This window comes from Pollachius pollachius, assembly GCF_949987615.1.
Source record: "Pollachius pollachius genome assembly, chromosome: 4".
Classification (NCBI taxonomy): domain Eukaryota; kingdom Metazoa; phylum Chordata; class Actinopteri; order Gadiformes; family Gadidae; genus Pollachius; species Pollachius pollachius.
The window spans coordinates 3767458-3780134 of record NC_136937.1 but is presented as its reverse complement, the minus strand read 5'-3'; the positions used below and the strand labels follow the sequence as shown (position 1 = coordinate 3780134).

Genomic DNA, 12677 nt, shown 5'->3' with positions numbered 1-12677 from the left:
TCCCCCCTCCCCTCCCTCCCTCCCGTCCGTCCCTGTATTACCTCGACAAAACCCTAACCGACACCGTGAGACCCCAAACGTAAGAATGAGAAGTAACATTTCACAAAAAATGTAAAGATATCCCTAGCCCTCATAAAATGGTCCACGCAAATTCATCCAATCAGCCAAATCCTTACTCAGGACAAAATGGAGGATGTTGTTTTTTTAGAATTTGAAATGTCAGTTTTTGTAAGGAGTCGCCAGATGTGTCTCCTCCTGACTTTGCCGTGGCAGATTTTTGTCCCTTTCGGTATTTTGTACAGCAGTTCCCTCTCTGCATCCCATGTCCTCAGTATTACTCTGATAACGAGGTTAGAGTACGCCACGCACCTCAAGGTCCCCCCGCTTTGTAAAAACCTCAAGCAAGTTTAACACCGACGTCATGCAGTAAGTATACTAGTACCGTTGCTAATCAGGCCATAATGCTGTAGATCTTCTTATTTTGTTAGTTCACATGCCATGATCGTTTAAAAAAGTGTTCCTGTTCCCTTTTATGATAAAACATTCAGCACTTAAATGCTCGTAAATAATCCACCACTGAAATAAATAAATCATAAATAACCATTGCACTTTTGGTGAAAAACAAATGAGAGAGGGGGAACGTAAATAAATATCAGGAGGGGAAGGGGGAGGGGGGTTTCAAAGGGATGAAAACAAAGACAAAAAAGGAGGGAGAAGACAAAACGAAAATGAGGTAATGTCTCAGGCATGCTGATATAAAACAGAAGAGAGAGAGAGAGAGAGAGAGAATCAACATGCGTATTCTGAGCCGGATATAAAGGTGTGTTGCATGGTATCCTACACGAACACATACAGTTAGCTTAGACCGTTAGCTTAGCACTGAAGCAGCACAACAAACCGTCCTCCACAAGAGGACTTGGTCTGAGCCACACGCCGAGGAAGCAGAACAGAAAAGGCCAACAGCGCACTCTGTGAACCCCTGTAAGGTGCCTCGAATTTACTTTCTAGTATTTTCTTCTTTGATCGACGTTTCGCCGCGGCTCATTGCTGCAAAGGCGACGCTGAGTTCTTCCCCTCCCCCTCGACGCCGTCACCGGCGTTTTTTTTGTCGGTATTGTGTGTACAACGCGTGTAAGAGTTTGACTGTATTCCATGCAAAGAGTTATTGTCGCGCCGGTGCGGAGCAAACCGTATATCCTTAGGTTTTTCAATTTCAAAATAGCTGTTAGATGCTGTTGCACTTATTAAAAAAAAAAAGTGTTTCCCCCAAAAGTCGCATCCGTTCCAAACAAATTAGTTTTCCTCTGTGATAATTCCACGTTGCAATGAATGAAATAACCATGCGGTAAAGAGAAAGGACCGACCCCCTTCGTCCCAGGTCGTCACTCGTCGCGCGATTCAAACTCGCTTTGTCACAGTTTTCGCAAAGCAGCAAAGAAGATGCAAAAAAAATAAATGCACCAATTCGGTCGTTCAAGCATTAAGATTTCCCCGCCTTTTTCAACTTTTGTACACTATTTACATCGGTTTCGCGAGGACGACGTCCTCCACCCTGACACTCCACCCTCCTGCCAAACTCCGTCACACTATACATCCGTCAGTAGCTTGCCCTTGTTGACACAGTTCTGGCTGGGCGCGGTGCAGTTGGCAGTCCTGAGGTTGGCCTCCCTAAAGTTATCGATGCTGTTGTTGATGTCCTCGTTGATCTCCATGTACTCCGACTTGCTGGCGATGGAAGAGCTGCGGCGGCTGGAGCCATCCTCCGAAGCCAGGTTCTGGTTGCTGACGTTCAGCAGCTGCGCCTGTTCCTCACCCTCCGTCTCCCGGTGGTAGAAGTAGTTGAAGTTGGACACGATGACGGGCACCGGCAGCGCGATGGTCAGCACCCCGGCGATGGCGCACAGCGAGCCCACGATCTTGCCGCCGATGGTCACGGGGTACATGTCGCCGTAGCCCACCGTCGTCATGGACACCACGGCCCACCAGAAGGCGTCGGGGATGCTGGTGAAGAAGGACTCCTTCTCCTCCGCCTCGGCGAAGTACACGGCGCTCGAGAAGAGGATGACGCCGATGAACAGGAAGAAGATGAGCAGCCCCAGCTCGCGCATGCTGGCCTTCAGCGTCTGGCCCAGGATCTGCAGCCCCTTGGAGTGGCGGGACAGCTTGAAGATCCTGAAGACCCTCACCAGGCGGATGACCCTGAGGATGGCCAGAGAGGTGGCCTGCTCGCCGCCGCCCTTCCCCTCGTTGCTGTCGGGGTCATCCGCCAGCTCCGTGCCCAGGGTGATGAAGTACGGGATGATGGCCACGATGTCGATGGAGTTCATCATGTTCTTGAAGAACGCCGCCTTGCTCGGGCAGGCAAAGAACCGCACAATCAACTCGAAGGAGAACCAGATGATGCAGAGGGTCTCCACCACGAAGAAGGGGTCCGTGAGGATGTTGGGCTTGTAGTACACCGTGGTGTTCCCCACGATCCGGAACCGGTCGCCCGGGTCTTCCTTCAGTTCTGGGAGCGTCTCCAGGCAGAAGATGACGATGGAGATGAGGATGACCATGACGGACACGATGGCGATGCCCCGCGCGGGCCCCGAACTCTCTGGGTGCTCAAACAGGAGCCAGATTTGGCGTTGGAACTCTTTCTCCGGCAGGGGCCGTTCCTCCTCCCGGATGAAGCCTTCGTCCTCCCGAAATTTCTCCATGGCCTCCGCCCCGAGTTCGTAAAACTTTATCTCCTCCGAAAACATGTCCAAGGGCACGTTGACCGGCCGTCTCAATCTGCCCCCAGACTGGTAATAGTACAGTATTGCGTCAAAACTAGGGCGATTCCGATCAAAGAAATACTCGTTCCTCAGAGGATCGAAATAACGCATCCTTTTTTTCGGGTTGCCAAGGAGAGTCTCTGGGAACTGCGCGAGGGTTTTGAGCTGGGTCTCAAAACGCAGCCCGGATATGTTGATGACCACCCGCTCGCAGCAGTCGTGGTCGTCGTGGTCGGGGGGGTACGTATCCTGCGGATGCCCCGGCAGTGTGGACGTCTCGTCCATATTATCTCCCGCCACCACCGTCATCGTTGTGGTTCGAGCTGAGCTGAGCACGATCCGGGAGATAGAGCGGCTGGATCAGCCCGGTGGAACAGGCATCCAGTTGCCGTGGCAGTGGCACGCCTCCGCGGTCTCCCCTCGTCCGCGGTGCCGCCGACACTGCTACAGCTCAACAGTCAGTAAGGCTCAGTACGGCTCCTTCGCAATGCCATTCAAGTTCACCATCGTTTTCCCCGTCAGAAATGCCCCCTGCTCCGTCTATCACCTACAGGAAACAACAGAACGGGATCAACGTAACGCAATGCATATCTATTCGCCAGAATGACAGTTTAACGGGCTGTTACGATCAAACGTTATGATATAACACACGCGGCGGTTAATAATGAATGACAGACAGACATCGGACAGAACGACGCGGTAAAAGAGAGATAAATCCCGGTTACCGCAGTAGGAATCTGTACAGTAGGCAGGCTGTGCTGTATAATTACCGCATACATCAGTATTCAAGTTTGCGGTGCTGCTGCTGCCCACCCCGTTTTGCGCACCCTCAACCAGTATCTCTCTTTTTTTTTCTCTCACATCACCAGCATTTCCAGCAGCATTTCAGCGCGCGACGACCGTCAGAAAACTCCGTGCGGGCTGCACGCGATCAGAAACCGAAACAGGTGGAATCAACAATTACCTGCACGGGGGGGACGGGGGGACGAGATGATGCAGGGGGACGGGGGACGGGGTGGGGGGAACGGGGAGATTGCAGTCCGGGGTGGTGTCGCCAGCCTCCTCCAACTCCTCCACCTCCTCCTCCAGAACCTCCACAACTTTCCTCCTCCCGGCTGGGGGTTTGATACGGAGATCGCTTTACAGTACGGGGCCGTTACAGTAACGGTCTTCCTCTGAAATATTGATGGCCTATGTCGTCTTGGTGCGGGTCCAGGGGATCCTCTGGGTGTAGGCTTTCAGCGGCGAGGCGAAGAGACCCCGGCGGGGGGCGTCTGGCCGCTCGGATGGTGATCCTCGCTGGAAGGAATCTCTCGAGAGGCAGTTTAACATCATACTGGGAAGGGGGACCACGGCTCGTAAGAGCGGATGGGGGTCCAGGTAATAATAATAAAAATATTAGGATAATAATAATTAAACGAGGAAAAAAAAATCCAGAAAAAAACGCGACAACAACAACAACAACGCCCGAGGAAAAACAACAACCCCGAAAAATGGGAAGACGCGAATGGGCGGGGAGCTGTGTGGTGTCCTTTAACCGTGGCGCGCGGCTGCACTCCGGCCGCGTGGCGTGGCGATCGGCACAAGCGTTATAGGGATGCAAGGGAGAGGGGCTGAGCGCACGAGGAGGGACGGAGAGGAGGGAGCGGGAACCATTTCTTGACTGCAGCATCAGCAAAAAAAGAAAAAGTGCGCGCTCTCTCTCTCTCTCTCTCTCTCTCTTTCTCTCTCTCTCTCTCTCTCTCTGCTGGTCGGGCTGTAAAAGACCAGTCCCTCTCTTCTTTTCGTTATGTTGATAAATAAACACACAGAGGCAACGTCGCACGCAATCCTACTCTATGGATATGCGGCACGGGGTAAATACACACACACGCGTACACACACACACACACTCCCACACACACACACACGTGCGCACGCGCGATCACACACGCAAGCACACGGTCATTTGAGGGAGTGTTGCAGCCAGGGTATCATGTAGAAAGAAACCAAAACTCAGAGGGAGGACTACAATAGTTAAGGGGGGGGGGGTTGAGCGGAGTTGGGAACGGGAGGGAGGCAGGGAGGGACAGCGGATTTGGGAACGGGAGGGAGGGTGAGGGAGGGAGAGAGGGAGAGGGAGGGAGGAGGGTGAGGGAGGAGGGGGGGGTTTAGACGCAATGCAGACAGACTGTAAAACACGTTGCTACTGGTGCGGCTCTGCCTCCTGAGAAGAAAAACAGCAGATGCATCTTGCAGGAGGTCTCTCTGCGTGTCTCTGCCTCTCTCTGCCTCCCTCTACGTCTCTCTGACTCTCTCTGCCTCTCTTTGCCTCTCTCTACGTCTCCACGGTGTGAGAACGGGAGCCGAGGAAGAACCGGGAACCGCGAAACGAACGCGTGACTGCAGCGAGAATGTTATTGAGGAAGAGTTGACGGATTCACTGGTGCTGCTGTGATGCCACTGGCACCCATCCCATTCCAACCAGTACATCACAGCTGCATGTGGGCCCACAACCCAGTGCCACCTCTGTTTGCAAACAAAATATAAAAAACAAAAATAAATGAAAGGAATTATTATTAATTTTATTGTGAATTATTATTTTTCATCTGGTTAAATAACGGTAAGGGTGGTTGCTAGTTAGAATCTGTCCCCGTCGCGTGATCACGCCGTTGCTCCGAGGTAATTGCCTCCGCGTCCACGTGACCCAGGTGAAGTTCGACTTCCACACGGACTCATAAATATGTAATAGGCCTGAGCCCGGGAATATAAAACCATGTGAAGGGATTTTATTTATCGCCTAGGTGTTTTAACAGAGGGAGTGAGGAATCCTGCGTAAGAAGCCCTATAAAATCAAAGGAAAACATATACATATATATACAGTGGCGACTGGTCATTAGGGGCAAGTGGGGCTCAGCCCCACCTACTCTCACAAGAAAAAAAAGAAAATGAAAAAATAAAAATCTAAAAAAAATTATAGATAAAACAAATTATACAAATATATATTTAAAAAAAAATCTCCCCAGAAAGTACTGTAAAATAATACGTTTGGCGCTTTTAGTTCATTTTTAGTCGACCCTGGCTTGCTTCTTCAGACTGAGTTCGTCTCGAGGGGCAAGAGGGGCTCGAGCCCCACCAGCCCAATGTGATGTGTATTGGACTTGAAAAATTGAAATGCGCATGCTCAGAGTGTTTCTCTGTTGAAGTGGACGGAGATTATTTTACTTCTGGTGGGGCTAGCCCCACCGGGACCACCATGGACATATATGGTTCGTTCCACTATAGCGTAATTTCCTTTTTCACCGTTCATTGTCTGTAGTGTGTGTTGTGATGAGTCATGACTCGAGTGACCTCCCACCTCACCTCACGTGCCGCGCGCGAGAAGTCCGGTAGCGAAGAAGAGAAGGTGAAGGACAACTTTGCTAACAAACATGTCGGAGGCACACAAATGAAATCGAGTCGACAACATGAATGAGGTAGATCATCTATTGGAGCACAGATTTGAGACCCTTAGTCTGGAGGAAAAATTAGAGGTAAAACGCCTGATGTCTTGTGCTTTTCAGTCTGTTTATGTTTTTCCCGTCTTATATGTTCCCACTCCTGGCCTGCACCTTGTCGTGGTGAGTGGGCTTTAAACCAAGACAAGCCATTCTGAATCTTTTCTTTCACAGCTATTAGCTTTGATTCCTCCTCCAGGACACTGCCTAGGCCTATGGGAGGTGTACTCCATGGTAACATGATATTGGGTTCTTATAGTAGCTCTTACAGCTGTTTGCAGTAGTGTAATTTTATTCTGAGGTTTACGGAAGCTTAGTTTAAAGTTTAAAAACTTTTAAAAACTATACTTTCATTATTGCAATGTTTTGATGTCAGCAATAAAAGGTTAAAAGCTGCACTAACGTACTTTATTAAATATATATATATATATATATATATATATATGATACATGGAGAACAGTCACTTAGATCAAAAACAAAAAGCCGAGCATACTGAATAGTGTTAAAGTATATTTTTATTTGTAATGGTTGTGATGGCCCCAGTACCTGCCTGCTGTCCTGGCAGGTCCTTGTGGGTGGAGCTGAGGGCTGAATAGAGAATGGGAAACACCGAGGGCTACAAACAGCATGGTGGGACACTGACACGTAAGTAAGACCAATGAAGGAAGCTCAATCTCTATTTTGAAATACTTTTGCTTTTTTATGAAAATTACCATTTTTATTTGTAATATATTAGGGCTGTAACTTTTTTCCAAAAATGAATTTCAAACTAAATTAAAATGCCCCGTAATTTGTTTGGATGGATGTCTGTATGCCTGCAAAGCCAGTAGCAACACTAATAAAAGTGAAGGGGTCTACCATTTTTGTTGAAAGATTTCGGCAGTTTAGACGCTGTTTAGCGTATGACTGCCCTTCACAGGTCAGATGTTGAACTAGATTTTTACATACAGTCCTGTGTTGTGCAGGATAGCCGGGAGCAGGCGGAGTCAACGTCTACAAAGATCGCCACGACTTTGAAAACAAACGGGTGACGTCACGGACACTGGTTCGTCATTTAAAAGAATAAAAAATATTAGCCTAGCCCCACCTGCTTTTTATATGTAGAATTGCACTGTATATATATATATATACATACACATACACATATATTTACATACATATACATTTATATACTGTATATCCATATATATATCCATATATATAAACACATATATATATACATATATATACACATATATATTAATATATGTTTCTTCTGACAACCTCTGTGAAAGCGACACCATTTTAACAAGTAAACATGCATGATCCCTTATGTTGTACCACATGTGCGTGATGAGTCACCCTGGCATGCATGTGTGTATGTGTGTGTGTGTGTGTGTGTTTTTACATCGCGACTTTAAAAATGGGGCGGATGCGAGAAAAGACGAATCTGTTTCAGCACCACGGAGAGCTCCGGCAGACCACGCGCAATCACCCGGTTCATTTCAAAGTGAAGCTACTTTTCTACTTATACTTTTATATGTAGAAAAGTAGTAACACCCTACGTTTCTACGCCCCCCCCCCCCCATTTGGCCTTGTACATAAACGTGCACTGGGGGCCGGTCTACTTGCATTCCTATGTGATCACACCTTCGTCTTCGTTGGATGTCGATGTTTGAGCGGCCATCTATGTATTTGTTGCTTTCAAACGTTATATAGTAGCCTGGTGCTACCAGACTCTCGTTCTTCATTTCATTTGCACAGAGAGTCTGGACCTACTCAATTGACGAACGTTAACTCAATTGAAGGCGGGTGTCTGTTGAAGTTAAAAACTATTGGATCTGCCCAGTGCCACTCTGGATCTGCCATAACCAATCGCTAACGTTTGGCCGGGAATCACGTTGCGCGCAGGCTGTAAACAAACCAAACACCATGCACAAAGATGTCTGTCAATGAGAGCTGACTTTAACGTTATTGTTCTCAGCCCCTCCCTCTGTTCACTGATTGGACGCAGAAAATTTGGACGGAGAAAACCCACTAACATACCGCAGACCCAGACTGAAGGGAAATTCAAATTGAGCAGAAGTACTTAGGCGGGCGGAGCCAGGCTAGTTATATAGGGCCATTAAAGAAGAACGGTGAGTCATGGAATCAACCTATACACTCTGTGGGGGCTGATGTATAGAAATAGCACATGTGGTGTTGGACCACACACACCTCACACACACAGGTACACAAACATGTACACACACATACACACAACTCAGCCCTGATAGCTAGCTACTGTGCTGTATAGCGAATCTCTTCTACTTTTTGAATTTTGTTGTCTTGTTACACACACACACACACACACACACACACGCCACACACACCCTCCCTCACATGATAGGTGAGATATGCGAGTCTGGCACCAGTTCAAGGTGGAGGTATAATAAGCAGAGGGTTGGATTACCTCATCAGAGAGCAGACACAGAACTGAAGATCACGCCACACCTAGGAGCACTCCAGACAGAGGAGAAGCTTAATGCAATTTGGAAATGCACCAGAACTCTCTCTCTTTGTTTTTCTCTCGCTCTCTCTCGCTTTCTTTGTCTCTCTCTCTCTCTCTCTCTCTCTCTCTCTCTCTCTCTCTCTCTCTCTCTCTCTCTCTCTCTCTCTCTCTCTCTCTCTCTCTCTCTCTCTCTCTCTCTCTCTCTCTCTCTCTCTCTCTCTCTCTCTCGCTCTCTCGCTCTCTCTCTCTCTCTGGACAACAGCTGAACTGTTCATTCAGGTGCAAAGCTGGTGAAGGTGTCAGTGTCCTCTACTGTAAATCAATGATTGGTGAAAGAAGGATCGGAATTGATTATTCTGTGAATGAACGCTTCAATTGGCAAAGACAAAAACAATGTTACTATGGAGAAATGCCTGTTGAGACACACTTAATGTGTAACATGTGTCTAATTATCTAAAGTGATTATGTAAATTCAAATGACTTACAAGGATGTAATGAAAACATTCCTAACAACAGCACTAGCACAAGTGGTGTGGCTCCGTGTCATATCTCATCACATGGTGTTATGGTGACAATAACACAAAGCTATTGTCATCGTCAGGTGACCTTCCAATGATTTATGACTTTCCACTTGTGCCTTCACCAATGAATGCTGAGCGGATGCATGCAGAATGCTTCAGAAGTTTGCTGTACTAAGAGTGGAGTTCCTACTGAATTGCTACTTAAAACAGGTTTAAAGGGGCTGGAAATCCCACAGCAGTCAACAGTGCGCTAACTATTGGTGTACAATTTGGCAAGGCATTATGGGAAATTAAGGCATTTGGTGAAGACATCATGGTCTCGCAAATTTGTTCTCGCTAATTTTGTAATGTCTATTTTTAAATTTTTTGACAGCCGGCACTGAGCGACAATCTCTCTGCGAAGACGTTGAAGTTCTTCCAACATCATGCAGATGGCCTTCCATGATGTGTGTGTGTGCATGTAGGTCTCTATGTGTGTGTGTGTGCATGTGTGAGTGTGTGTGTGTGTGTGTGTATGTCTCTGTGTGTTTGAGTGTGTGTGTGTGTTTGTGTGTATGTCTGTGTGTGTGTATATCTGTGTGTATGTGTGTGTGTATGTCTGTCTGTGTGTGTTTACGTGTGTATGTCTTTGTTTGTGTGTGTGTGTGTATGTGTGTGTGTGTGTGTCTGTGTGTGTGTGTGTGACTGTTTGATTGTGTCTGTAAGTGTGTGTGTGTGAGTTTGTGCATGTGTCTGTATGTCTGTGTCTGTGTGTGTGTGTGTATGTCTCTATGTCTGTAAGTGTGTGTGTCTCTACGTCTGTGTTTTTCTTTGATTGTGTGTCTGTATGTCTGTGTTTGTTTGTCTCGACGTCTGTGTTTGTGTGTGTCTGTGTCTGTATGTCTGTATGTCTGTATCCTCTCAAAAGACCAAAACAGATATTGGCGTCAGTCCGGGGCCGACCTGTTCTGTGCAGCAAGATCTGGTTCCACATGAGGGGCCGGCCAAATGGGTCAGGAAGACGGATGTGTGGGCATGTGGTGGTCCCCAGTGGACGAGGAGGAAGCTGCTCTGATCCAGACCCCCTCATCCAGAGACGCCCACGCTCATCTTCTCTGGCCCTAGCACAGAAACTATAGCCGATGCTGATGCAACCACACGCTCACACACACAAGAGTGCACGTGCACACACATGAATGCATAACTGAACACACACACACACACATACACAGACACACACACTCCCTCACACATACATACACACACAGCCCTGATATCTACTTAAATGTTAACCTATTTCACTAAATGACTGGTGACCTCGACCTGTGCCAAGTCATCAAAATGCTCCTCAACAACGGGCACTTCTTCGTTCAACTAAACGATAAGAAGAGCAAATGGAAAGCCCAAAAGAATGGCCTACTACAAGGCACCGTATTGGCCCCCCTCCTCTTCAGCATCTACACCAACGACCAACCACTCCCCCCACAATGCTGCCGCTTCATCTACGCTGACGAACTCTGCATCACCACCCAACAGGAGAACTTCCAGAAGATCGAGCTCGTCCTGGAAAGCGCCCTCGAAGAGATGACAACCTACTACAATAACAACCACCTGAAACCCAACCCATCAAGAACCCATCTATGCAGCTTCCATCTTAAAAATCGAGATGCAGGTAAAGAACTGATCATCTCATGGGATGGCCACAAACTCTCAAACAGCTCCCGCCCCGTGTACCTCGGAGTCCCACTCGACAGGACACTCTCTTTCAAAACCCACCTCCAGAACACCAAAGCCAAGGTCAACACCCGCAACAACATCCTGCTCAAACTGGTAAACTCAAGGTGGGGCGCTGATCCGTCAACCATCCATGCGACTGCCCTAGCCCTGTGCTTCTCCACAGCCGAGTACGCGTGCTCAAGCTGGAGCCGCACTCATCACACCAATGTGGTTGACACAGCCCTCAACGACACCTGCCGCATTATCACGGGATGCATAAAGACAACGCCAGTTCTGTGCCTCTACGCCCTCGCTGGCATTGCACCCTGCACGGACACACAGCACCTCCACCCCGACTGAAATCCAGAGACAGCTTCCTGCATACAGTCCCACCTCTCCAGACAACCAAAGAAACAGCAAGGACCAACATCTGGAAAGATGAATGGAACCAGCTCTACGCACGAGCCCATGACTGGATGGAGAGAGGAATCACCCCTACGGAATGCCTCGCCAGCGGGCACAACCTCCCATGGCTAACCTGGAAGACTCTCAACAGACTACGAGTGGAGCAGGGGAGGTGCGAATCACTTATGAAAGCATGGAGCTACTAGTCAGAAGACACATGCAGCTGTGGAGCAGCACAGACAATGTCCCACCTACTGGAGTGTGATGACGCCCCCCAGTGGAGCCCCCAGGACCTGTCCGAACCGACCTCATCAGCTGTGACCTGCGCCAGATACTGGCAGAACGAAATCTGAGATTGCATCGGACTCGAAGAAGAAGAAGAAGAAGAAAACTAAATACCCTATTTTTAATATTCTATTAGGCACTGGTGTTAGCATTTACTCATTATACATTTTCGTTCATTACTATATAGTTTTTCCCCTCCCCTTTTTGAGCAATCCTAGCAGAAGACATTCCTTCGGGATTAAAATTGTTAAATCTTATTTTATCTGGAGTACACCCTTATTTGCTAGTCTCATCACCATGATACTTAATGCACTCCTCCTACTCTCTCCCCCACTCTGTCTCTCCCCCACTCTCTCTCTCGCCCACTCTCTCTCTTTTTTTTCTCTCTCTTTTGGGGCCTCTCACCGGCAAGACGCAGGAGGGTTTGAGTGAAAGCTTCATCAAATATTCATGGCGGCTCATAGAATCACACTAAGCAGTTGTAAGGGTTGAAGAAAATCCCTCAAACTCTCCCCAACCGTCTCAATCTCCCCACACACCTGGCTTGTTAAGGGGAGCCATCCTGAAGATTACCAGGCACCAATGGTGTGTTTTGAATGTTTAATATACACATGGTGGTAGAGCTAGACACAGTGTGCCTCAGTCAAAAGTCTATCCTGAGCGTACAGTACCATTGATAGTGCACCAGTCGTTTTCTCTTCAATGATAATGGTTTGCAGAATTGGCACAAACTCCCACCAGGGTGATTTGTTAAAATTGAATTGATGTTGCAAGACCGATTCAAATCGAAACCGAACAATCTCGTAGGTTGCGGGTGCTAATCATAAGAACACTAGACTAAAACGCTTGCTTGTACGCTGTACGTCATGGCACTTAAAAGTAATACCTAGCTTTGCATAGCATCTCCTCCTAGCTAGCATTGTTGTGTACAGGGAATGGGTTAACCTTGTAAATGCTTAGCACTTGTTTCTGTGAACATCCTTACCGTACCGACAGCGATTTTCTTCTGACAAATGTACTTATTGTAAGTTCCTTTGGATAAAAGCATCTGATAAATGCCCT

At 47.9% G+C, this 12677-nt stretch overlaps 1 protein-coding gene across 1 annotated transcript; it reads right to left on the bottom strand.

The window, feature by feature from the left end:
• Window positions 1-1586: 1586 nt before the first annotated feature.
• Window positions 1587-3071, bottom strand: kcna1b (potassium voltage-gated channel, shaker-related subfamily, member 1b; the record flags this gene model as incomplete). Its single annotated transcript, XM_079734844.1, has 1 exon — window positions 1587-3071. The coding sequence occupies one exon, from the start codon at window positions 3069-3071 to the stop codon at window positions 1587-1589; it is 1485 nt and encodes a 494-aa protein (XP_079590970.1).
• Window positions 3072-12677: the final 9606 nt, after the last annotated feature.